The sequence below is a fragment of the Meriones unguiculatus genome, assembly GCF_030254825.1.
Source record: "Meriones unguiculatus strain TT.TT164.6M chromosome X unlocalized genomic scaffold, Bangor_MerUng_6.1 ChrX_unordered_Scaffold_30, whole genome shotgun sequence".
Taxonomy (NCBI): Eukaryota; Metazoa; Chordata; class Mammalia; order Rodentia; family Muridae; genus Meriones; species Meriones unguiculatus.
In genome coordinates, this window is record NW_026843706.1 from 9,099,148 (window position 1) to 9,124,397 (window position 25,250).

The following is a 25,250-nucleotide window of genomic DNA, read 5'->3' on the forward strand; positions in this document are numbered from 1 at the left end:
AACAAGGAATTATTGTCATTAGGACAGTCATGCAACTGTTTGGGAGGAGAAGATGGTTTAGTCTCATGTTGTTCCAAAGCCTCCTCTTTGTCTTTCCTCTTTCTCTCTAACCCTGAAAGTTTCACTTTCTTTGTCTCATGCCACAGATACAGACTGTCTGTAATTAAAGACCATACAAAAAGCATGATGCTACTGCTTTGCCCCCTTTTCACTCTAGAATTTTACTCACTGCACCATTTTCATTTTAGCTTATGGTACAAACTCACCAACACTGTGGTGTCCTTCACTGCTTCCCAGAATCTCATGTTCCTGGTTCAGGTGCCAAACTGCCTGAGCTCAACAGGAGAGTCAAACAGTACCTGGGTAGGGAGTGAGGACTGAAATAATTAAAGCAAGATACACTACACGAAGGATCAGTTCCAGAGGGCTGTCAGTAAGAGTGCAGCAGCAAATTATTACACAATTCCTTTTTATAGGCAAAGCAAAAACAAGTGACATCAATACAAGCAGCTCTCCACAAAAGAATAAGTTTCGAGCCTGTAAATCTAAGGGCCCTAATTCTATCAGAAGGAGCCATAGCGTTCTGACCTCATCTAATTCCAAATACCTATAACTGTTCCTCTCTCCAAACACCAGTATAGTATGTTGTTACTGCCTCCATGTATACAGGCAGAAGAGTTACAAAAACATCCAGTTCACAACAAAATAGACCCCTAATTAATAAAAGACTGGTTGCCAATCTCCAAATGAACAAAATTGAAATTCCAAGTAATGGATCCATTATTTTTGACCACCAGATCAGAGATGCAAGCACTATTGACAATGTATTGCCATGCTTAACTGAATGTTAGAAATCACAGTTTTACATTAGTAGAACTTTATGGTAATACAACTGTCCACAGAGGTTGCGAGAAACACTAATGTTCTCTGGAAAAATAGTAATTAGAAGTTGTCTTACCAAGCTGCTGAATACCACTCAACTCATGGAGCAGCTGCTGGGGAAGCCATGCATCCTGAAAATCTTGCCAAGTAAGCACACTAGAAGAGCAATGTCTTTCCAGCCACCTCTACTGCCAAAGCTTCAATATTGCATAACAAAAGAAAAAATGTTTTAAAGGCCCGGATTTATTTTTACAGAGTAGAGTAAATAGTGTATTTATAACAGAGCCGCAACAAATAAATAATGAGCTCAGTGATACAAACTAAAATTAAACATTAGACATAGAAAGTAAACAACACATTGTGTGTGGGCAGAGTAAACTACTTTTGAGGATAATTGTCAGTGCTTTCATCGCTGTTTCTTGAATAGTTCTGTCTCAATACTTAGCTCTGTAAACATTTAAATTAGTGAGTGAATGAATGAATAGAATAGAAATGTTGCTAATTCTTTTCTTTAATGATTTTCTTTTCTCTCCTTTTCTCTTTATTGCTTCAGCTGATGGATGCACCGATTGGTCTGTTGATATCAAGAAATACCAAGTTTTGGTGGGAGAGCCTGTTAGAATCAAGTGTGCACTCTTTTATGGTTATATCAGAACGAACTACTCCCTCGCCCAAAGTGCTGGACTCAGCTTAATGTGGTATAAAAGCTCTGGTCCAGGAGATTTTGAGGAGCCCATTGCCTTTGATGGAAGTAGAATGAGCAAAGAAGAAGACTCCATTTGGTTCAGACCAACATTACTACAAGACAGTGGGCTTTATGCCTGTGTCATCAGGTACCCTTTTAATTAAATTATTATTGACTCGATGAAACTACATAGTGTTTTCTAATGCCTAAAGTTTTCTGCTGTAACTTTCAACTATACTTATTGTCTCAGTATTTGCATGTGTTACACCATATTCAAATTTAGAATGTAAATCATAAAAAGATGTCATTGGAATTTATATTGAGACATAATTTCAAGCTTATGAAGAAAAGAGATGCCATCTGGGTGTCTACTTCTATTGCCAGAAATTACTAAAGACTATGAAATATAATTTATAGAGGAGGTAAATGTTGCAAATAAAAAGTAAGCAAAGTCTTGTAGAAAATTTGCAGTTTATTACTAAGTGGGCTGTAATATTTTGTTATTGCACTTCACAGACAGACAGAGCAGAGACATTTCTGGTTCATGCACATCTGCAAAGATGGTTTAGGCAATGGTTTGTGTATGCATGTGTGTGTTAGGGGGTACTTGAGCACACACAGGAAGAAGATGGGTATCTTTGCCATATTAGGGAATATAAAGGTTCTGTTCTAGAACCTTTTTGTAATTGACAATTACCAATTAAAAAATTTCCCAAATCTCCTTGGGCAAGGATCAAATTTAGTAACAAATATTTGCTATTATTTATAAAAGAATTAATTGCATATCTATACATTTCTTCAGCCTAATATGAAAACTATGCAGTTTACTTAATAATAATGCATCAAAACAGTATCCACTTAACACATTAGCATTTAAAAATCTTGTTTAAGCATGTTTAGTCTTTCATGGACTGTGAATCACAGCCTACATGAATGATAGTGGATGCCCTTCAGAAGTTGATTATAAAGAAGGAAGATGTACTAAAATCTGTTTGTTTTTTTTTTGCCTGTCTTGATTTCATTGTTTTTTGTTATACAATGAAAACTCTAGAGCAGTCATCTTTGAACTTGGGCAAAGTCTCTAAATTACTCAACATTTCTCTGTAATTAAAATTCAGCTTCTACTTCTGAAATTCTGATTAGCACTAATCACTGCTGTGTCAAATGAATCACCTCTGTACAATATTGTGGCTAATGCTGGACCATGGCCACAGATATGTTGTAGTGTTAAAATACCTCAAAATCATGTAAGAGTTCAATGAAAAAGAATCTTTTAAAACACAAAACATGCATTATAAGTTGGAAGTACTATCAAAAATATAGGTGAATGAATTACCTTTCTAAAAGAACGTCTTTTGTAGCTCTCTTGGGCAATGCTTGTTTTCTAAGGTTCTAATGAACCTTTTACAATCACACATTATTGTTATCATGAATAGAATTTTTTTGGTGGGTATTGATAAATAATTGCCATACCAGTACAGGTAAGGAGTACTGTTTAGACAACCTGTCCATCATGCATTATTTATTTAATTTCATACTTTTATGTGTCATGTAAAAAGTTAGATTAATATATAAAACACATAAATATGAGGTCTTCATTCATCTGAAATTAATTATGTTGAATGTTTGTATTCAGACAATCATTTCCATCATTTCTTGTTGTGGTGAAATAATGTATCACATTAGTACACTGAAGTGCAAAAAGCGCTGACCTGCAATTCTTTTATATGTTTAACTATAACCTCTGATCCAGTCCTCTGAGAAAATGCATTAAAATGACCCTTGAATTTAGAATTCTAATGATGAATGAAAAGCTGACAAGTTTTCAAAATGATGGCATTTACCATCTGTTCATATGTCTACATTTTAGTAGAAGGTGAAACTGAAAGGAAAACCTTAAAGTTTAATGTGTGTCAAGCAGTATTCCAGAGAACATGACAAAGTGAAGAAATAGTTACTTTCACCACTGAAATTCAAGCATGCAATTGATTGGCAGCTTGTGGTGGTATATTTTCTTTTTCCAATTTGGAAAATAAAGTACTCAGAATCTTTATTAAAAGCATTTAAAACAATATGGCTTACTGCTGATGGGTATGAGCCTAAGGGCTGATAGTTGAGTTTCTGTTATTTGGCACATTGTTAGCAATCAGACAGACCACAACTTTCTTTCTGAATAATCCACTAGCAAGGAATTTTAGAAGTTTTAAAGCATTAGCTTCTGAGAAAATCTTTCAGAGGGCCTCTGAAAGACTGTACTCACCAATGTATCAATGGAGGTACTGAAATGCATAGCCAAACTTTGGTCACAGTACCAGAATCCTTATGGAAGAGGAAGGAGATAGAAAGACCTGGAGGTGACAGGAGTTCCACAAGGAGAACAACAGAGCCAAAATACCTGGACCCATAGGGGCCTGCAGAGACCAATACTCCAACTAAGAACCATGCATGGAGAGGACCTAGACCCCCTGTTCAAAGGAAGCCCATTGGTTGCTAAGTTTCCAGTGGGTTTACTAGTAAGGGGTACAGGGGCTGTCTCTGACATGAATTCAGTTGCAGGCTCTTTGAACACCTCCCCTCCCCCTGCGGGGTGTAACATTGCAGGCCACAGAGGAAGATGATGCAGGCAGCCTTGAAGAGACCTGATAAGCTAAGATCAGATAGCAGGGGAGGAGGTCCTCCCCTATTAGGTGACTAGGGAAAGGACATAGGGGGATAAGAGAGAGGGTTGGTGGGACTGGGAGGAGAGGAGGGAGGGAACTGCAGCAGGGATACAAAGTGAATAAATTGTAATAAATAAATATATAAGTAAAATTAAATTAAAAAAAAGTTTCCCATTTTTCTCATAAGTGTATTGTATTAACTTACAAATGTCATAGATTAACAAGCCTTTACATACAGCTAATTCACATCTATACCTAAATATTGCAGTGAAGTAGTTTAAGTCACAAAACTATTTATGATTACTATTAGTGTAATAAACAAGGTTTCCTTCCCTTTTGATTTAGTTGGTAGTTTTGAAAGACTAACACTGCACAATTGTTTGAACCATAGAAAATATTTCTTATTCAGTTTTCCCTTACATTTATTTTAATGTTTTACATAAAAAATGAATGAATGAAAGTAAGTTTATTTCTGTCATTACCATTTGTAGAAATCAGTATACTTTATAAAAACAATTTTTTCATGTGTTTCTGAGTTATTAATTTTAATTCTTTACTTCAAAAAGTTAAGCCCAATGAGCAGTTTCCTATACACAGATGGCTAGTGCACATGTAGGCATTCCAAGGCCTCCAATTGTGGCATATTGTCAATGTAACCCTTTTATTCAAAATTTAATTCCTGAATTAATTACAAAATCATAATTGACAAGGAGAAATAATGTATGCTATAAATATATAAATAAAATTAAAAAAGAAAAGCTTCCGATTTTTCTCATAAGTGTATGGTATTAACTTACAAATGTCATAGTTTAACAAGCCTTTACATACAGCTAATTCACATCTACACCTAAATATATGCAGTGAATTAGTATAAGACACAAAATTATTTATGATTACTATTAGTATAATAAACAAAGTTTTATTCCCTTTTTTATTTAGTTGGTAGTTTTGAAAGACTAACACTGCACAGGCTTTCCCAAGTTTTGTTCAGCAGTGACATTGTTCTAAATTGGGTTCCAATATCATAATAAGGATAATACCATGAAGACAGTCAAGATATAGATTAACACTACCAGTATAAAAGAGGTCTTCTCTTCTTTCATAGCCATTCTTTCTCCCTAAGTAATATTCCACTCAGTATGGAAGCAATCAAACAGTACAACAATCACTGGAGTTGGATTTTTCACTCAGAATAACTACTTTGAATTCCATGTAACTGTTGCATTTCTTTTGATTTCTGAATAGTGTTCTCTCTCTCTCTCTCTCTCTATATATATATATATATCTAATAAACACCGATATATATATATATCAGTGTTTATTAGATCACTGGATAATATCTGGTCTATTTCCAATGTAAGGCAGTTAAAGCTAAAATTTCTCCTAATACTACTAACCAACTTCTACAATATCAACACAGTGGTGATAGGAAACCCTATCTCAAAATAACAAATGAACAAAAACAAAACAAACAACAAACACCTACAGCTTTGTAAAATTAATATTAGCTTTACTTTTTATGGCATAAATATCTAAGAATAAATAAGACAGTTATAATCATAAATTTAAAAGAAACTTGTCAAACTTGTTGTCTTAGTTACTTACCTACATCAGGGAAGAGACACCATAGCCAGTGCCACCTATAAACAATTATGGGGGGTTGGCAGTTTCAGAGGGTTACTCCATGATCATCATAGTATGGTAGCTGTCAGATCATCATGATGCTTGAGCAGTAGCTGAGGGCTACTGTATGTTGAATGAAAAGAGAGAGGGAGAGAGCCTGGGCCTCGCCTGGGCTTTTGAAACCTCAAGGCCCACCCCCTGTAATAAGCCTCCCTTAACAAAGCTACCTCTCCTAATCCTTCTCAAATATATCACTCCCTGATGACTAAGCATTCAAATATATGAGCTAAGCCTATGGGGGACAATAATTGACAATGTAACTTTGCTGTGTTCATAGTGACAGTGCACAGATAATAGAGTTCACCACTTAATTGCAGTATTTTGTCATTAAAGCTATTCTGGTAAGCTTTTGTGATATCTCATTATGATTTTAATTTTCATTTGTCTAATAGTTAATGATGGCTAACATTCTTCACATGCAAATTCACCATCTCTGTCTTCTTCAGTAAATTTTCTGTTAATGCATTTTTCTATTATTTTACACTTGAATACATCTGTCTTCCTTTCTGGGTTTTGAAAAATCTTAATATCTAGATTCCAGTTCCTTTATAAACATGTGATTTGCAAATACTTTGTGCCATACCACAGCTTCACCTTTTATCATTTTTATGTTCTTTGCAGAATAAAGTTCTTAGTTTTGCTAATGCTTGTTCTAAAATTGTATGTATATTGATAATACTTTTCATGTGAAGTAAAACTTTTTTACTACGTGTTTTAGCTTGATTTTAAAATATATAATAATCATTAAAATAATGAATGCAAACATTTTATTGCTATATATATATTACATTTTAGTTTTCAATTCATTTTTGGCCAAGGTTTATATGCAGTGTGAGCTAAAATTACACCAGTTTGACATATGTAGTTATATTAGAGACCCAAAATTCTAATAGAGTACTCCCACTTTTTTCTTTTCAAAACTATTTGTTTAAAGTGTTAAGAAGTTCTTATAATTATTTAGCTATTGTACAGTTAATTTTTTCCATGAAAATTTTAACACGCTCATGTCTATAAAAACCAATCCTATTATTTTATGATAATTGTGTGACACCTATTAGTTTATTTGAGAACAACTGATATCTTAACTAGATGTAGCCCTGGATTATGAATGAAATAGGACTTTCCTTTTTTTTGTTTAGATAATTTTCTTTGGTTTCTTTCATCAGCATTGTATCATCTGAAATATGTAACTACTATAATCATCTTAGAATTTGGTACCAAAGTATTTTTGTTTTTTGGAGTATTGGTAAAATTTTATATTTGTATTTTTATTTCAATGTGTACATTTTAAAATATTGATAACTCTTTTGCTAATAATTTTAAAAATATGATTTTTCTCAGTCATTGTAATATGCTCTTTTTATAGTATCTAGCTAATTTTCCTTTGTCTTGAGTTACTATTTGGAGATCAAATGATTCTCATTTGATATTCATATCTATCAAAATACTTTTAGAGAAATTCATCTATTCATTCAATCATACATATAAAACAAATGTCTGCTGACAATTTTGTGATAAATGTGATAATGTTAAGATATAAATATTTTTAACTTTTGTCTATTCTAGTAGTTTGCATAAGTGAAAGTAAATACAGAATAACTTTCTATAGATACTGTAAACATTGTTTAGAATATTACACATTTTCCCTCTTACAACTAAATATCCTGGGTGTAATGTGAGATTAAACTACCTAATATATGTCTAAAAAATGGAAAGATCTTCTTCAGTGACATAGAACTGTAGTATTTTACCATACAGCTTACTCTGTGCAGAATAATGAATGAATTTTCACCTTTATATAATTTCCTGAAATTAATATTTTGGTGATCTACTGAAATAATATATAGTGATTTTGTTTATGTTTGTTCTTTTTCTACCTTGCTCCAAATTGCTCAAAGATCGTTTCAGTGCTCAATTATGAGGTGAAGACAATCCATACAATAATGACTTAAAATGTATTGTACTTTAACACAATTTGTCATCTAAACTGAACTCACCTTGGTGGGCTTTCTGCCCTAGTTACCTATGGGAGAATCTCCTACATATATAAATTTTCAAAACATTTTTCTCCAAGTACTATTATGTCATCAGGGTAAGTTTAAAAATCTGTGATCACATTTTCTTTGTCAGTTCTTAATATAAATGACCTTTCTACACTTAGTTCAAACATAGTTGTTCAGAAGTAACTCCTCTTAATTCTAAGAGAAATTAAGAAGACATGTCTTGCACTCTTCCGTTCAACAAGCATTGATGACAGAGCATCATATAACTAAGCTAAATAGTTTAATTTGAAATAAAGGGGTGTGATGTGAGGTACTGATTAGTCACTACCCATAGCACTTTTATATTCCAATTGGGATATGTCACTGATTCCATGATAAGGTGTATTATGCTTAAAAGAAGTGGTTATCAGCATCTCTTTAGTACATTTCCTTGCTTTCCAGAAAAATAAAGGGTGCACTAGATCATTTTAAATCTGACCTTCATTTATTCCTCAAATTATAATTTGTAGTACTTAAAATGTTATGAGGCATTTATGCGTGAAATTAGAACCCCAAATAGTAAGTAGATATCACAACGAGGAAAAATCTTCATGACAAATGGTATATTGCCACTTTAATATGAAAGTAATAGTGCAGCAAAAATAGGGGAGGTCTTCCTCCCTTTCCTTCTGATCCTAGTCTATCAGGTTTCATCAGAACTGGCTGCATTGTCTTCTTGTGTGGCCTGGTAAGGCTGCACCCCCCTGAGGGGGAGGTGGTCAAAGAGCAGGACAATCAGTTCATGTCAGAGACTGTCCCTGTTCCCATTACTATGGAACCCATTTGGACACTGAATTGCCAAGGGTTACATCTGTGCAGGGGTTCTAGGCTATCCCCATAAATGGTCCTTGGTTGGAGTATCAGTCTCAGAAAAAGAACCCTGTACCTAGACTTTTTGGATCTGTTGCTCTGCTTGTGGAGGTCCTATCCTCTGCAGGTCTTACTTTTTCCCACTTCTTTCACAAAATTCCCTGCACTCTACCCAAAGTTTAGCTATAAACCTCAGCATCTGCTTTGATACCGTGCAGGGTAGAGTCTTTCAAAGGCCCTCGGTGGCAGGCTCTTGTCCTGTTCCTATTTTTCCCCTCTTCTGATGTCCATCCTCTTTTTCTTTCTGAATGTGGATTGAGCATCTTACCCAGAGTCCTCCTTCTTGATTAGTTTCTTTACATGTACAAATTTTAGTATGTTTATCTTATATTATATGGGACTGGGAGAAGGGCATCGGTGGAAAACAGGGAAGGAAAATGGCGTTTGGAGGGGAGGAAGGAGGGAGCTACAGGTGGGATATGAAGTGAATAAACTGCAATTAATAAAAATAAAAAAATTAAAAAGCTATTCAGCAATTCTAAAAAATAAGAATAAATGATAGGCTATGGTCAGATGGAAGGGGAGGAGGCCCTCCATCTATCAGTGGTCTTGGAGAGGGGCATGGGAAGAGATGAGGGAGGGAGGGTAGAATTGGGAGGGAATAAGAGAGAGGGATACAGCTGGGATACAAAGTGAATTAACTGTAATTAATATAAGAATAAAAATTATATAAAAAAGAAAAATAATGCAGCCAAAAACAAAAAAGAGAGAACACTTAAGTACCTTTAGTCTAGCTCCTTCATTTTGCCACATGGACTTTCTTTGCTATCTTCTCTTGGGGTTATAAAATGTGGGGAACAGTGTTAGGTTACAACTCACATTCTTTTCCTTCATTTGAAGTATTTTTGCTTTCTTATTGATATACTCAATAAATATTTGTAAATAAAATAATGGATGGGATTAAAGTTCTATAATATACCTTGGAGAAAATACTTACTGTAGATAAATTCACACTATTTTATGATTACTCAATAAAAAATTGACTGTAGCTTATTTTTTCAAGAGTCAATTTAACACACTTAAGCTTGGCCTTCACAAAAAGAACAAGATATAAGTGAAAGTCTTTAATGAAAAATTTCAAGACTTTAGTGGATGATATTTTGGAATTGCTGACACCTAAATCAGGCATTTTTCCCATGGCTTCTTTTTCATTTTTTATTAAGCTATTTATTTACTTTATATCCAGATGACCTTGGCTTCCCCTTCTACCCCTCCTCCTAGGCCGTTCCTCTAACCACAAATCCATCTCAACCACCCCTACTCTATTTCTCCTCATAAAAGTGGAGGCCTCCCATGTATATCAACCAGCCTTGGCATATCAAGTTGCAGTAAGACTATGTGCAGACAAGGCAGCCCAATTATAGCAAAGGGATCCAAGGCAGACAATATAATCTACACTCCCTTGTTCCTAAATTAGGAGTTCCACATGAAGACCCAGCTGCAACTGTTCCACATGTGTAGGGGTCCTAGGTCAGTCTCATGCATGTTCTCTGGTTGGCAGTTCAGTCTCTATGGTCTCCCCTCCTATAGGCTCCATAGTTTTTTAATGAGAAAAGTTCTTTTGTCATATTATGCTTCAATGAGATTTTTGGCTGCCCTGGAGAGGTAACCTTAGTAGGCCACAGAGAAAGAAGATCCAGAATTCCTGATGAGACCTGATAGTCTAGAGTCAGATAGTAGGGGAAGAGAACCTCCCCTATCAGAGGATTAGTGGGGAGGATATAGTGGAGGGACAAGGGAATGAGGTTGGGACTGGGAGGAGATGAGGGAGAAGCCTGTAGCCTGGATATAAAGTTAATAAACTTTAAGATAGATAGATAGATAGATAGATAGATAGATAGATAGATAGATAGATAAACATCTCTAAGGCAAATTAAAAAATTAAAACAAAAACTAATTACTATATTTCCTTTCATTCATCAATAAAATTTATCGTATTTAACAAGTATTACAGAAAAGCTTTAATGTGACATAACTCATAATTAAGAGAAAAAAATAATTTAATTAATACAATCATTCACTCTTTTATGTATTGTTTTTCTGAAGATCTAACTCAAGACCTCATGTTTGATAAGCAAGCACTCCCAAACAACAGAGGAAATTATTAAATTGCAAACGTGCCGGTCATGAGAATTATAATGTAACAAAACCTTGTTTCATGTTATTAATATTTTTCTTAATTTTTGAAAATATCTACTGAAAAAAAAAATGCTGGGTTTCTTTTTTAGCCACTGATGTCTCAGTGAGTAAAATAGCACTTTCATCAGTTTGGCAACTTGACTAAGATCAATCGGAACCACAATAAAAGGCAAAAAACAACACCCAAAAGTTGTCCTCTAACCCCTAAATGTCTGCCATGGCACTCTCCAAAACATACATGACACACAGACAACACACACACAAACAGAACAATTTAAAATAAAAATTTCTAATGCTGATGCAGAAACTAAACAGGTAAAGATTTGCAAGCCTAGTGATAGCAACTGACCAATAAAACTTCATATAAAACTGAAAATTTGAATATGAAGCATTTAACAAGCCAAGCTTTCTTGAAATTCTAATTTTGCATTTTGTTGCTGATTATTCAAGGTAAATAGGTAACATTTATTTATTCAGGATAAATAAGGTAAATAGAGTCAATACATGTAGATAAGACAGCAACAGCAAATGGAACTGAGTCTTAGCAAAGTTCAGACAAAGTATTATTTTGGGTCATATTTCTAAGAGAAAGCATTGGGTAGGGGAAGTCTGAGGAAGAAAGGTTTCATATTAAATAAAGATAGAGTTTGGATAACTTTGTAAAAGATCAGATGTTGAAAATTTTAGAATTTGCAAGCTGTATATTTTGCACTGCAACTAATCTATCCTGATATTGTAATGAGACATCATATGTGCACAGAATAAAAACAATAAGCATGATTCTATTATAATGAAGCAACTTACATAACTACATTGTGTTGCAAGTTTGGGTTCTTAGCCATCATTTACTGACATCCCCATATGGAAAATGCTACAGTTAAATCAATAACAACTACTGTTGCTATTAACAAAATAAAAGTCGCAACATATTCCTAAAAGTTCAGGCAGAATTGTTATATATCATGGTTAAAAATTCAGCTCTCAATATTAAAGAAGAATGAAACAGATGCTGAGAATTAACTATTGAGCAGTTGTCAAGCAGGAAATATTAAGCAAAATCAATTTTGGAAAGTGATATCATACTTTTTGTATGAATGCTTACAAAAGCTGAAACATTTATAGTTTCAGCCTTTAACAACTGAGCCATCTATGGAAGAAGAGGGAAGGAAAATGGGATTGGGAGGAAATGAGAGAGGGCTACAGCTGGGATACAAAATGAATAAATTGTAATTAATAAAAACTAAAAAATGGAAAAATGAAAAAAAAATAATAAAAAGAGAAAAGCTGAGACATGGGAAATTGACAGTGAGTTTTTACAGTATTATGGGTACAAAACAATTGATGATAGGTTTAGATTATTAATGATAACAATTATGAAACAAAAAACCAGATTCCAGATTACTTTTTAGAGAAAAAAAATCTATCAGAGGTTATATTTATTTGGACTAATATAAGTGTGATCAGATGTTCTTGAGAGAGAAAAAGATAGGGCCAAGAGGTGCATATTAATATTTTCCTGTGCAAACTTAAAGTATTTCACCGAAACCCTTAGGATTTTGAGAAACAAATTTGACAAAACTTAATCTATCTATCACTGGTATAATTAGGATTTTGGGTAGAGCTACCTTACCAATGTTCTTCCATGCAGCATTTCAATGAATAAAATAGATGTTCTTTGGCCTATGTAGATTATCTTTATGTGTTCAACGTTTCTTTGGACTATTAACATTATATTATTTTTTTAATTATTATCATTTATTACAGTTTATTCAATTTGTATCCCAAGTGGACTAGGGAAGGTCTTCCTCTCCTTCCCTCTGACCCTAGCCTATCATGTCTCATCAGGCCTGGTTGCATTGTCTTCCTCTGTTGACTCTCAAGGCTGCTTCCCCCAGGGAAATGTGATCAGAGAGCCTGTCACTGAGTTCATTCCAAAGAAAGCCCCTGCTCCCCTTAATAGGGACCCCACTTGGATACTTAGTCTATTGGCTACATCTGAGCAGGGGTTTTATGTCCTCTCCCATGCATGACAGGATAGCACAGAGGGCCTCTGAAAGATTCTATGCAGCAGGGTATCGAAATAGATACTAAGACTCACAGCCAAACTTTGGGCAGAGTGTATGGACTTTTATGAAAGAAGAGGAAGACAGAGAGTTCTGGAGAGGACAGGAGCTCCAAAAGGAGACCAACAGAGAAAACAAAACAAAACAAAACAAAACAAAACAAAACTGAGCACTGGGAGCCCTGCAGAGACTGAGACTCCAACCAAGGACTATTAACTTTATTATTATTAATTTTTATATTAATTACAGTTATTTACTTTGTATCCCATCTGTAGCCCCCTTCCTCATTCCTTCCCAATCCTACCCTCCCTTCCTCAGTTCCTCCCTGTCCCTCTCTTAACTTTTAAGTTCAGATATTTACTTCACATCTCTCTCTGATTAAACATACATGACCAATAAGATCTGATCAAAGAAAGATTTTTAGACCAATATTTACTGTTTTGCCAATTACAAAGACAAGCTTTGAATATAAAAGGAAGCATAAATAAAAGTAGTCTAAAAAGGGACTGGGTATACTGTGCAGCATTTAAGAGTAGTTGCTGTTCTTGCAGTGGATCCCTATTTAATCCACAGCACCCATATTGTGGTTAAGAACTCCCTATAATTCCAGATCCAGGTAACTCGACACTCTCTTCTGGCCTCCACAGTCACTGATGCACACAGACACTCACCCTAGCACACATACATACACAAAATTCAAAATAAAAATAAAGTTTTAGGAGACTGAAGAGATGGCTAAGAAGAGCATTTACTGTCCCTATGTTAATGAGTTCAGCTCTAGTATCTATGTGGCAGCTCACAACCACCTATTACTTTTCTAAGAATCTGATACTTCTTCTAACACTCAGCATGCATACTGGGCATATACACATATGCAAGCAAAACATCCATACAAATAAAATGAATGTTTTTTAATTAAAAAAATCAAAATAATAGACTGGAGAGAGGAACTTTGCTTCTCTAGGTAATATCAAAATGTTAGCACATCAGAGTGATAGATGGGTCATCCAATTGTTTTGGTTCTTCTCTATTTCTTACTCTGCTTTCTCTAGATTATGACCTTCATTTTTATTTTCAAATATGCAAGTCTGTAAACCATATGATTCTTAACCTAGAAGGTATAGACTGCAAGGAACAAACAACATGATCTTTCCTGCCTGCCAGAACAAGACCCAAAAGTTTCCTTCATCATTTTTACTTCTATCTGCTATGCTAGAACTTATTTACATAATTATACCCAGCTGCAGTGCAGACTGAGCACCCATTCAAAAAAAATCAATTCAGAAAAAGAAGCAAATCAAAGATGTGTTTTCAAAAGTCTAGGTTTAGTCAATAGAGCATAAGCTGTGTTGCAGAATTTGTACTTCCCTGAGCAATAAGTGTGGGTTTGGAGTACCCAAGCATTTCTGTTCCAGTGGCTTATGTCATGTTAAGATGCTTATTTAAAAACATGACCCCACCAGCTCATGAGGATGAAAACAACAGTTCTTAAAATTTTTGAGTGAGATACAAAAACATCTTCTACAGAAAAAAGAAAATGTGGAGGAATATTGAGGAGCATTCATATCTATTTTGTTGCAGACAAAACAGACTCCTTTACTTCTATAAAATTAGCTGTATATCCTATTTCCGTTCTTAAACAGTAAACATTCCATTAGTACTTATTAAATTATTAATGAGTTCAAAATTTTTTGACTTCTTCAAAAGCTGCCATAATCTTTTTTTATGTATAAACTAAAGGATGTAAATGTAAGTATTTTCAGTTCAGATATATCTACCTCTAACATTTTTTTCCTCAATAGCCATACCACATACTGGTGTGCATTATTACACTTTCAGCCAATTAGAACTTCATTGACGTTCCTAAATGTCTGATTCTGTTTTTATCTCATTTCATAGGCATTAAATAGCTAGATGGGTTTCAATGATTAGGACACATACAACCTCATTATGTTTACCTTCTATAAAATCACAAATGAGGAACCACTATGATTGTTATCAGTTTACCATGGCCTAGATTTATTGTACATATAAAATGACATTGCTGGCCTTCAGGCAGATCTCCATTTAGTAATTGCTCCATGATACAGAATCTGTAGTTATTAAATAAAAACTTAAGGAGGTCCCTGAGTTAGAATTTAACTGATTTAATTATCTCTCACAGTTATAGATCTGAAATTATCAACGTGCTCCAATTAGGTCATAAATAACAGTCTCATAAAAGAGTCAAGGTTATGAAGTGAATGAGTAATGTTTGAAGGCTAGCCTAATGTCTTCAGGAAAAATATCATGTATTGCCCTAAACCCAGAAAACATTTCAATGCAATAGCACATTACATTGAATTAGAATTCATGTTTCAGAAAAGTGGTTTAATCAAGATATTTTACTCCCTCCTCGAAAGCAGCTGTAAAATAGGTATTCGTGGATTTTTATTATAGCTTCAAGACTTTGCATGGACCATACTCCAAGGCTTTTTATGTCCTGCCATTTTCTGTATGTAGTTCCAATTCCACAAATAACTCTAGGATCATAGTGTTCCTAGACAGTAGGGTTTTTAATGTTATTTAATTTAAAATAGCCACACTTAGAGCTTTTAAGAAAAATATTTCTTTTATTATTTGTGTGTGTTGTACATGTATATGTGTATGTGTGTCTGTACTTATGTGCACATGTGTGTGGATAGTAGAATAGAATTTTGTGGTCCATGAAGCTGGAGTTATAGGTAGTTGTAAGCTGACCTACATGGATAAAGGGAACTGAACTCTGGTCCTCAGAAACAACAGCAAGAACTCTTAAATTATAATCTCTCCAGGATCTATACTTGGTCCTTATTATTTGGTTTGAAATGGTCATTACATTCATTACACACAATTCTTAGCCATGTGTTAGAACAGAAACTTTTCTCAGTCTTTCTTATTTAGTCTAGAATCATATAATGTAGATTTGGAAAGTTTATTTTTATTTTAGTGTGAAGATTGCATCATTTTTCAGATTGATAAAAACAAAGGTGATCCACGGAGGCTAAATAAAATCCTTTTAAAGCTACCATTCAAATAGGATCAGATGAATGGGGAGGAGGTCTCCCCCATCAGTGGACTTGGAAAGGGGCACAGTGGAGATGAGGGAGGGAGGGAGGGAGGGGCTGGGAGGGATCGGGACACGGCTGGGATACAGAGTTAATAAAATGTAACTGATAAGAAAAAATAAAATTTAAAAAAATGAACTATGAAAACAAAAAGAAAAAGTACTGAAAATCAAGCTAGATTTTGATTCTGTAATCAAAGCAACCCAAATTATTTTTAAACGTATGATAGATTTTTTTTCTTTCAATAATTTAAGCCAAAGTTCCCCTGTTTCAAAGGATTGAGTATTTTTTAATCCAATTATCATTTTATTTGTAAAGGCATTTCAGTAGAACAATTATTATAATCATCTGGTAAAAATTTTATTCTACTTATAAATACTGAGGCTTAATTGGTCTTTCTGGGTCTTGACTTTAAACCAAAGGATAGATTTGCAGTTACTTTGTACTAAGTTAAAACAAGAATATTCTATTCTATTTCAGAAGTTTTAGAGTTAGTTACTCCCAAATTGATATAATAGACTTACCGAAAAATGTCTTTTATATTGTGTCCATACAATGCATTCAAACTGGTTATTAAATATATTCCCTATATTAGACACTGGAGTAGCTGCTGGGATCATAGTACTGAATTCAGCCAAACAAAATAAACTCTAATACTTGAATCTCTATTCTCAAAAAGAACTGTTGAAAGAGTAGTAGTGTGTGCCCTGATATTTAGTACAAAAATGAACAGAGTACTATCAAGCTGACCCAGTTCACTTGGTGCAAAATCTTATTCTAAAAGGCTTACACTTCAACTGCAATGCGAGTACTCACAGAAAGAATTTTCAAGATTTCTTTTTTATCTAGAATACTTTAAAGCAATTTCATCTCTAAATCTTTAGCTTCCATATATACTTCTGTCTAAAATTTCCCAGTGACTCCTGCTAACACTTCTTTCACTTCATAAAAGAGAGGAACCCCTCTCTTCCTTCCCTAGTTATCTTATGAGACATTGCCCAACGGTGGAAGAATGACTTGTATGATAGACACAAAGATAATATGAAATATAGTTTTAAAAATCAAGGAATTTGATCATCTTACCCAGGGTCCTCCTTCTTACTTAGCTTCTTTAGGTGTACAGATTTTAGTATGTTTATCCTATATGTTATGTATAATCTCTACTTCTGAGTGAGCATATACCATGTGGGTCTTTATGCCTCTGGAATGCCTCACTCAGGATGATCTTTTCTTGTTCCTACCATTTGCCTGCAAACTTCATGATTTCCTTGTTTTTAATTGCTGAGTAGTATTCCATTGTGTAAAAGTACCACAATTTCTGTATCCATAACTCAGTTGAGGGACATCTGGTTGTTTCCAGGTTCTGGCTATTACAAATACAGCTGGACATGGTTGAGCAAATATCCTTGTTGTGTACTTGAGTATATTTTGGATATACATCTAGAAGTGGTATAACTGGATATTGAGGTGATCAGTCTTCAATCAGAAATGCAAATGGGAAACACATCAGAAGAGGGAGAGAACAGGGCTCCCGACAGAAGCTTACCACAGAGGGCCTCTGAAAGACTCCTCCCAGCAGTGTATTGAAGCAGATCCTGAGACTGATAGCCAAACTTTGGGCAGAGTGCAGGGAATCTTATAAAAGAAGGGGTATATAGCAAGATCTAGAGGGGATAGAAGCTCCACAAGTGAGAGCAACAGAACCAAAAAATCTGAGCACAGGGGTCATTTCTGAAACTGATACTCCAACCAAGGACTGTTCATGGAGATAACTTAGAACCCCTGCACAGATGTAGCCCATGGCAGCTTAGTCTCCAAGTTGGTTCCGTAGTAATCGGAACAGAGACTGTCTCTGACATGAACTCAGTGGCTAGCTCTTTGATCACCTCTCCCTCATGGGGGAGCAGCCTTACCAGGCCACAGACAAAGACAAAGTCCTGATGAGACTTGATAGGCTAGGATCAGAGGCAGGGGGAGGAGGATCTCCCCTATCTGTGGACTTGGGGAGGGTCATGGGAGGAGATAAAGGAGGGAAGGTGGGATTAAGATGGGATGAGGGAGGGGGCTACAGCTGAAATACAAAGTGAATAAACTGTTATTAAAGAAAGAAAGAAACAAACAAACAAATCAAGGAATTTTGAATGAAGAAATCTGCCTGTTCCTCTCACATCGGTTTCAGTTAAATATGAAGCTTATTGTGAGTTAGTATATTTGTTACTCAGAAAAGTCAAAATGATAGACAGTCTTGATATTGAATCATTTGGATATAATTAGAAGGCATTATGAGATTATCAGTTTTTCAAAATGTATTTAATAAAATCCAGGAATATTTTTTTCTCATATTTGTTATGTATTATCCAGAACCTCCTTTAAATCTTGTTTTATGAAATCATGATATTAATTATTTATTCTGGTTATTCACTTCTCATACTGTTTCCTATAACATATAATATTTTGTTAGATACGAAGTTTATTAATTGAGAGAAAAACTATGGTTACACAAAACTGTATTAAAAATCACAAAGGTACTAGTGTATAAACTAGCAAAAAGCTCTCTGTTATTATTCCCACTGAATAACAATTTGAGGAACTAGAATAGGAAGCTGATTGTTCAGCATGCATACAGGTAGCTCTTATCTATATTAAGTTTAATTTTCTACATTTATTTCTTTAGACTGTGTGTGTAAAATTTGTCTTATAGTGATAGTGATTTTTAATAGAGTATACTTCATGCATATCTAAGTAGAAGAACTACTTCAAAAATAAACATTGCAGAAACAGTCTCTTCATGGTTAACATCTATGGCCTACCATAGTGCTCAGAATATTGTAAAGGCTGATAAATTGTTGCTTGTGATTAACTCTATCTATAATCCCAGTACTTAGAAGGTAGAAGCAGGGAAAATGAGATTTCAAGGACAAACTGAAGTACATAATGAGACCCTATCTCAAAATCAAAACCAAATGTGGTTCAAGAGTTCAGGATACTGACTGCTCTTTCAGAAGATCTGAATTTAATGCCTAGGACTAACATTCAGACAGTATACAACTACCGGTAATATCAGTTCCAGAAGATGTAATGCTCTTTTATAGAATCCTCAGGCACTGTACTCATGTACCATATATTACATACACACACACAATATACACACATATATGTAATACTAAATACAAAGTGATAGTTGCAAATGAGTGTATAAAAAGGTACATATAATCTCTCAAAATGTTAGATGTAAATGATCCATCTCCCTCATAAACTTGTACAAATGTGTTCTCTAGTAAGTGGGAGAGGTTTTGATAGCTTTTTTTTTCTCTTTTCCAAATGATGAACACCTTTAGGGAAATTTAATTTAGAGATGGAATCATAGGTAGCAAAGATACAGCAGAGTGCCTCTCAGATTTCACTGCTGTGATCTTCAAATGAATGAGCAGGGAAGATTAGTCAACTTTCTGAAAACTTATCCCAGAAGCAGAAAGACACACAAACTTTGGGCAGAGTGCATAGAACCTTATGAAATAAGGGAGAGATAGTGAGATCTGAAGAAGACAGGAGCTCCACAAGGAGAGGAAAAAGAAAAAGAAAATCTGGCACAGGGGTTCTTTCTGAGACTGATATTCCAACCAAATACCATTCATGGAGAGAACCTAGAACCCCTGAACTGAGGTAACCCATGGCAGCTCAGTGTCCAAGTAGGTTCCCTAGTAATGGGAATAGGGACTGTCTCTGACATGAACTCTGTGGCCTTCTCTTTGATCACCTCCCCCTGAGGGTGGTACAGCCTTACCAGGTCACAGAAGAAGACAATGGAGCCAGTCCTGATAAGAACTGATAGACTAAGATCAGAAGGAAGGGGAGAAGGACCTCCCCTATCTGTGGACTTGAGGAAGGTCATAGGAGGAGATGAGGGAAAGAGGGTGGCATTAGGAGGGGTCTAGGGAGAAAGCTGCAGCTGAGATAGGAAGTGAATAAACTATACTTAATAAAGCAATAAATAAATTAAAAACAAAACAAAAAAATAAGCCAGTGGCATGCAATGTAACAGCCTGTGTGTTAACCTTGTTGACATAGTACAAAAAGCTCATGTAGATAGCTTCCACAAAAGAATGAAAATGCTATTCTAGTCTTTCATTTGGAATTTTCAGTAACTGTATTTCTGAAGAAAATTGCTGCTCTGCATGTTTGTTAAAAGGCTTTGACTTATAAAGCAAGGATTTGAAAATATCAAACTTTCTTGATCTCTGAATGTTGTTTTCATTAATTAGGTGAATATGACAGCTCTCTCTTTACCCTAATAGCCCTCCTGGAGGAAATAACATTTTTTGTTTGTCTAAACAGTACTTAATGACTACTCTAAAATTAGAGTTGAAGACCTTTAACTTTAGAGTGTAAAGCTGTATGTCCTTGACTCTGATGTTCATCCTGAATATTAATTCCTGATCTTAAAGTGCTACCATGAAATTTTTATTTATTATCATGTCTTTTTTGGTAATTTTTTCAATTGCCATAATTTCTTCAACAGCAAGAATTGACTGTGGTTTTCCTGGCTAAAGAAATCTATAAATATTTACAGCTCTGAATCGGGTCTTCTTTTAAAAGTGAAGCTACAGACTTGTTTACTCTGAGCAGTAACTAGACTTCTGATTTTACAAGAATTATAGTTTTTATTGGTGTCCTCACATGATAAAGGACTCAATATATTTTTGTCATTATAGACTTTGGGATTACTTTCTTATTAAGAGAGATTCATATCTGCTGCTTTGAACACTTCCTCCATTGCTCACATAAAAATATTGTGTGTATATACGCTGTTCTATCATTTTTTCAAAATCTACAAATTGGTATTGTCTAATCATCAAATATCAATATATACACATGTATTTATGTATATAGATAGCTATTCATAGTGTGCCGACATTAAAATCATTTAGACCATATATATGGATTTACATATTTTAAACATATAATTAAATATATAATTCAGGTAAAATTTATATCTGTTAGTAACTTTGATACACGTTTATCAAATACCTAATAAATTTGAGGATTAAATTTTTGTCCTGAGAAGCAAAGAAAAATGCTCAAGTTGAAAATTAGCTCCAAGATGCCAAAGAAGATTGACAGGATCAGAAAAACTCTCTGTATCACTGTATGGCAAATGCTGTTGGATATATGGCTACAAAATACTATTAAAAGCATAGATTTTCAGTGATAGATACACAGAATGGGAGGTACTATGGTTGCATAAAGTGGATTTTCATTGATAGAGAAGTGGCAGTAATATTTTGTTATACACAGTGGTAGTATCTCATTGTCAGCCATGATGATTTAGGAAAAGGGTTTTGAAAAGGTAGGAAGGTACAGCTGGTATATGTAACTACAGTTAACAGTGAATTGTAAACAAGATAAACCTTAAACAATCTAAAGAATAAAATTATTAAGCTTGGGAATTATCTGAGCATATAATCTGAAGTTCCAATGCTTTAAATTTTAGAGACTGAAATTTTAATCTACAAGATTAATTTCATGAAGTAAAATGTTACAGATATTCATGTAGTCATCAAATAATTACTTAAATTATTCAGCAGAATTATTACTGAGCAGGGGTAGCAAAAAGTCAGAGCTGTATTCTCTATAATTTTATTCTCTTTAAGAAAATTGTCATTTTCAATTAATTTCTGATATGATAATGATTATAACATGTAAAGGATATTATAATTAGTACAGAGTTAAGATTAAAATAAGAATAAGAAATTATGAAAAGCTTACTATAGCTATATATTGAGTTCTCGGGAAACACACAAACTTCTCTTAGAAAACCATATGATATCATTCATTCCTAACATGCACAAGGTCAGGATTTGATCCCTGAGCACCACCAGAAAGCCATCAGACTAAGGATGCCAGGTGTTTGAAGACTTGTGGCTTGTGAAAGAAATGTACCTTTGCTTGAAAACAATTACTAATATTTGTCAGTTACTTGTAATCTAGCCTATTCTGATGTTAGTCCTTAGCATTATGATTAGTCACCACTATATATCTGGAAAATACTAAGGATGATGATGCTTGGTGTGAAGATTCAATTCATAAACCAGGTTCCAAAGTTCTCTTTTAATGAAGTACAATGAGAATTTTAAAGTAAAACACTATAGAAATAAACTGAAGTATGTTTCTAAATGGCAAATTTTGGGGAAGAGTGGATAAATTATTACTAGGATCCACAACAAGAGCAAAGGACCTCAGACCTACCTCTTAAAAGCAGAGAATATGAAGAAATAAATAGGCATATCTGAGAAGGTTGCCATGAAAGCAACAATCACCAAGTACAGCCTGGATTTATAAAAAAAAAAAAAAAAACAAAAAAAACAAAACAAAACAAAAAAAAAACAGACAAGGATCCTGAGGTTACATAAATAGTGCATTAATCTGTTCAATGAATGAGTTAGAGATGAAGGATATATGTTGACATGGAATTCTCATAATAACTGAATGGAGAAATCGGAGTGTCAGGAGGTACTAATTCAAGAAATTGATTTCTGAAGTAAGGAATCCTAGCATTGTGGGCATTGTTATATAAAACTAGGAAGGTCAGGCATCAGGAATTCATTATCACACTCTCTTTAAGATGCTGTGCTTATTTGTGGGGATGGTGACCAGATCTTTAGACACTCGATTTCCATTTTTACACTTTAGTTCAATCTCATTAATGAGTGGAGAAGGAGGAGGGACAGTAGGATTGGGAGGGGAGGATGGAGGGAGCTACAGGAAGGAATCAAAGTGAATAAAGTGTAATTAATAAAAATTAAAATTAAAAATATTTTTAAAAAGAAAAAATAAACTACTAACATTTTATGCCAGTAAGTTGCTTAAAGAACAGGATATGTCAGAATTCCTAGTTTTCAGTTAGGACACCACTCAATGACCTAAAAAATCTGCTACTAAGCCTCACTTCCTAAATGTCCCATTACATCCCAACAATGATATTCTGGGAATCAAGCTGCTTGAGCCTTTGGGAATCAGTACAAGATACATGAAAATCATTGTCATCATTCATCCATGCTTTCTTTTTCTCATAATATTTTGTATTGAATATTAGACAGAAAGCTATCAAAGAGAATTGTTATCCATGTTTTCTATTAATAGTAATATTCCTAAGTGCTTTCAAGGCATTTAGTATGTTTCACTCAATAGAAGATAGCAGCATTATAGGAACAATCAATATATGTACCAATAACTTAGGATACAATGGTTCCTTACCACAATAATTTTAAATGCCATTCCAGATTACATAAATAATAAATATGAGAAAGTACATACTTTAGCATTGATAAAATATGGGATAACAAAGATGGTTCAACTGTTAGTTATAAGTGCTTGGTGCTCATTCAGAGGTTCTAAGTTCACCTTCCAGCACCTAGGTCAGGTGCTTCACAGGAGCCCAGTAACTACAGGTCCAGGAAATTGACACCTCATTCTTGCCTCTGCAGATGTCTGCACTGTACAGGCACACATGAACACACATGATTACACAATGAAACAAATCTTTGAAAAATGAATTGATGTATTGAGAAATTCATTGAAATTACAAATAACCATGCAATTAACTACATGTTATCAGTATTTTTCCTGGAGGAACAAAAGTTATGATCTTACAAACTTACACTTAAAAAATACTTCAATGAAACTTCTTGTGCCATATTTGACAATGTGTTTCTAAAATTAAGGGTGTTGAGTTAATTCAAAACAGTGTTAACAATGCATGATGAGAATTATTAACCTGGAGTCTATAAAATGTTATGTTAATTTCCAAAATAACATTGTTTCAACTTATTTGCAGGAAAAAAATGAAAACAAGGACACCAAAGTTCTCCAAATTCCCTATGGAACATTATGTGATTTTTATCAAATTTTACAAATTTGTTACAGCTCACTTATGTTCAAAGTGATATTGCACTGGACTCCTTTAAAACAGCATGGTAGACCTTTGCAGTAAAGGACAATAGTACTGTACTAAGGGTGAAAGAACTCTTTCATTGAAATACAGACAAAAGTTTGAAGCATTTGAATGAGCTACAGGAAAAGTACTGGAAGAAATTAGGGTGAAACCAAGGTGACTGGGCCATCTGCAATGCTAATTGTGATTATAGAAGTCAACCTCTTATTCCCTATTGGACTTGGATGTAGAGACATTATCTTTCTTAATCACTACATTTTAAAGGGATCATTTGAGTACTTTAGAAAAGTATCAGGCCACAGAAGAAGACAATGCAGCCAGTACTGAGTAGACCTGATAGGCTAGGGTCAGAGGGAAAGGGAGGAGGACCTCTCCATCAGTGGGCTTGGAAAGAGGTCTGGGAGGAGAAGAGGGAGGGGCAGTGGGATTGGGAGAGACTGAAGGAGGGGGCTACAGCTGATACACAAAGTGAACAAACTGCAAGTAATAAAAATAAATAATAAAAAAGTACTCCTGTTTTCAAGAGATTAATATTGCTAAGGGACAGAGAATAAATTTACATTTTTTTAAATGAGTGTTTAGCAGCAGACTTGGAAAGAGGCAGGGAGAAGATGAGGGAGGGAGGGTAGGATTGGGAGGGAATGAGGTAGGGGGCTATGGCTGGGATATAAAATAAATAACCTGTGATTAATATAAATAAAAAATAAAAATTAAAAAAAGGTAGCTGGGCACAGTGGCACATGCCTATAATCTCAGCAATCATTGAAACACGGGCAGGTGGATCTCTATCATTTAGAGGCCAGCCTCAACAACAAAGTGAGTTCAGGATAGGCAAGGTTGCATAGAGAAAACCTGTCTCAAAAAAGAAAGAAAGAAAGAAAGAAAGAAAGAAAGAAAGAAAGAAAGAAAGAAAGAAAGAAAGAAAGAAAGAAAGAAAGACAGACAAGGAAGACAAGGAAGAGAAGGTGAGGGTGCTTATCATCAAGAACAAAACTGCAAAGTTTAATCACAGTAAAAAATTATGAAAGCCAATTGGAATAACACCAATCATTATCATTCTCAAGGGGCCAACATTAACTTTTGATGCCTTCTAAATATTTCATATGTCTGTTAATGCTATATTTATATGAAATTAATGGTTTTGAAAATTATGTCATGATATCTTTCCTATAACGATAGAACAATCAAA

General features: G+C 34.4%; 1 protein-coding gene across 4 annotated transcripts in view; it reads left to right on the forward strand.

Moving 5' to 3' along the window:
• Il1rapl1 (interleukin 1 receptor accessory protein like 1) overlaps positions 1-25,250 on the forward strand; it is a 1,800,273-nt gene that overhangs the window by 888,943 nt on the left and 886,080 nt on the right. For all 4 annotated transcript variants that reach the window (XM_060376664.1, XM_060376665.1, XM_060376667.1 and 1 more), the window contains one exon: positions 1,436-1,715. In XM_060376664.1, the coding sequence (XP_060232647.1) occupies positions 1,436-1,715 (280 nt within the window). The remainder of the gene's footprint in view (positions 1-1,435; positions 1,716-25,250) is intronic.